The 2031-nt window shown below is 39.5% G+C and overlaps 1 protein-coding gene across 1 annotated transcript; it reads right to left on the bottom strand.

The window, feature by feature from the left end:
- Positions 1 to 301: 301 nt before the first annotated feature.
- Positions 302 to 1586, bottom strand: SARC_14075 (hypothetical protein; the record flags this gene model as incomplete). Its single annotated transcript, XM_014291793.1, has 2 exons — positions 302 to 458; positions 1308 to 1586. Coding segments are annotated over 2 exons (436 nt in total), but the record flags the coding sequence as incomplete, so codon positions are not given.
- Positions 1587 to 2031: the final 445 nt, after the last annotated feature.

Below are 2031 nucleotides of genomic sequence, written 5' to 3'. Positions count from 1 at the left end.
ACGACACACACACGACACACACACACAACTATATATATTATTATATATATATATATATATATATACATATTTACTATATATATATATATACATATATACATAATACATATATATATATGTATATATATATATATATATATATATTCATACATATATATAAAATATATATATAATGTATTATACATCCGATTTTTATAACCTGTTAGTACAACACCTGCTTGTGCAGCATACTAAAATCAAAAGTCATACTTCTCCCCATAATTAAAAAAATTGTATAATTTCCATATCAAATCACACATACGTGGCTAGTTTTTCCTTCAACGACGGTCCGATGTTATTGAGAGTGTCAGCTGCTGTTCGCGCTGCCATGCGTTTCTGTTGCCATGACGACGAGGCTAGCATATCGAGAACGATACTCAGTAGTTCGTCTTGGTACAGCCGTAAGCCCGCACGCGTTCCTGAAGTGAAGTTGTGGAAAGGTAAGATAGACCATTCCGTATCCGTTTTGATAAGTATTTATATATAATTCGCTTGATCAATTGATTGGATGGAGTTTTACATTGGTCATTCCGTATCCGTTTTCATGACTATTTCTATATATAATCAGGATAATATAGGCCATTTCGTATCCGTTTTCATGGGTATTTATATATATAATCAGGATTATATAGGCCATTCCGTATCCGTTTTCATAAGTATATATATATATAGTCAGGGCTATATAGGCCATTCCGTATCCGTTTTGAAAATATTGACGTACAGTCAGCTTGATCAATTGCTTGGATGAAGTTGCAGGGTATCTTTACCATAAGTGAAGTGGGCCCGAACCCATAGTCCCATACTTCGAACGCGGTGTTGCGCTAGTACTGATGGAAATTGATATCCATCCCCACTGACTTTAATTCAAGAGTATCTATAGGTATAGGCAGCAACTCCAACCACGCACGCTAATTTTCAGAATCATGAATAAAACATACACTCATAAAAATATATATGAATATATGCTTGCAGGAATAAAAGGGTAATTTCGATAGACAAACAAAATTAGTAAACCCATTTTATACTTCCAAAAACCCATCACCCATTCCACTAAAGTCAAACACATTCCGTGTGCTAATAGGCTCATACGGTTTTACACCCACACCCACATCCACACCCACACCACACGGCACACACATACACAGCCACACCCACCCACCCACTCATCACACACACATACACATACACAAGAACATACACTAACACACAAACATAAACACAAAAACACACACACACATACAGAGAGAGACACAGACACAGACACACACCAGGAGTATTCTCATCCCACACAGTAGTCCAGGCCTCAATCTCGTCCTTGCCGTCGCTATGGCAACCGAGATAAGCCAGCGGCAGGTAGCTTCCCGCGAATCGCTGGAAGTGCGTGGGCGCGTGCCGCCCGATTTCCTTAAAAGTAAATGCCAGAGATAACCGTTGCGCGGTGTCGACGTTCTCGAAGTCCAGAAGTTTAGTACGGAACGAGTCGATGCACCGCTCACTGGTCTTGTCCTTGGTAGACTGGAGGATGTAGGAGAGGGTTGTACCAAAGCCTGCATGCATATAGGAAGGGTTAGTGAGGGTGAATGTGATGGGGAGATATGATTGGCCTAGAAGGTACAGGCAGTCTAAAAATAGCACACCGCGGATGTAGGTGTGGGATGACTTACCTGACGCCACCGCCGAACTCGTGACTCGTGCAATTGGCTTATTATGTGTGTATAATTTATAAATAGAACCACATATAATAACTGTATGGTCTATAAATAGAATCACGTACGTATACTTTTTATGGATGGAACCACATATAACAGCTGTATGATCTATAAATAGAGCCACGTATGTATACATTCTCTAAATAGGACCACATATAACAGCTGCATGATCTATAAATAGATTCACGTATGTATGTAGTCTCACCGCCATACTGGTGTCCTACAGATAATCATTGGCAAATACATGGCAGATACGAGGTAAGCCCATTTCAAGCCAATACGA

The sequence above is a fragment of the Sphaeroforma arctica genome (genome assembly GCF_001186125.1).
Source record: "Sphaeroforma arctica JP610 unplaced genomic scaffold supercont1.4109, whole genome shotgun sequence".
Lineage (NCBI taxonomy): Eukaryota > Ichthyosporea > Ichthyophonida > Sphaeroforma > Sphaeroforma arctica.
The sequence above is the reverse complement of the archived record's forward strand: the minus strand, read 5'-3'. Positions and strand labels throughout refer to the sequence as shown.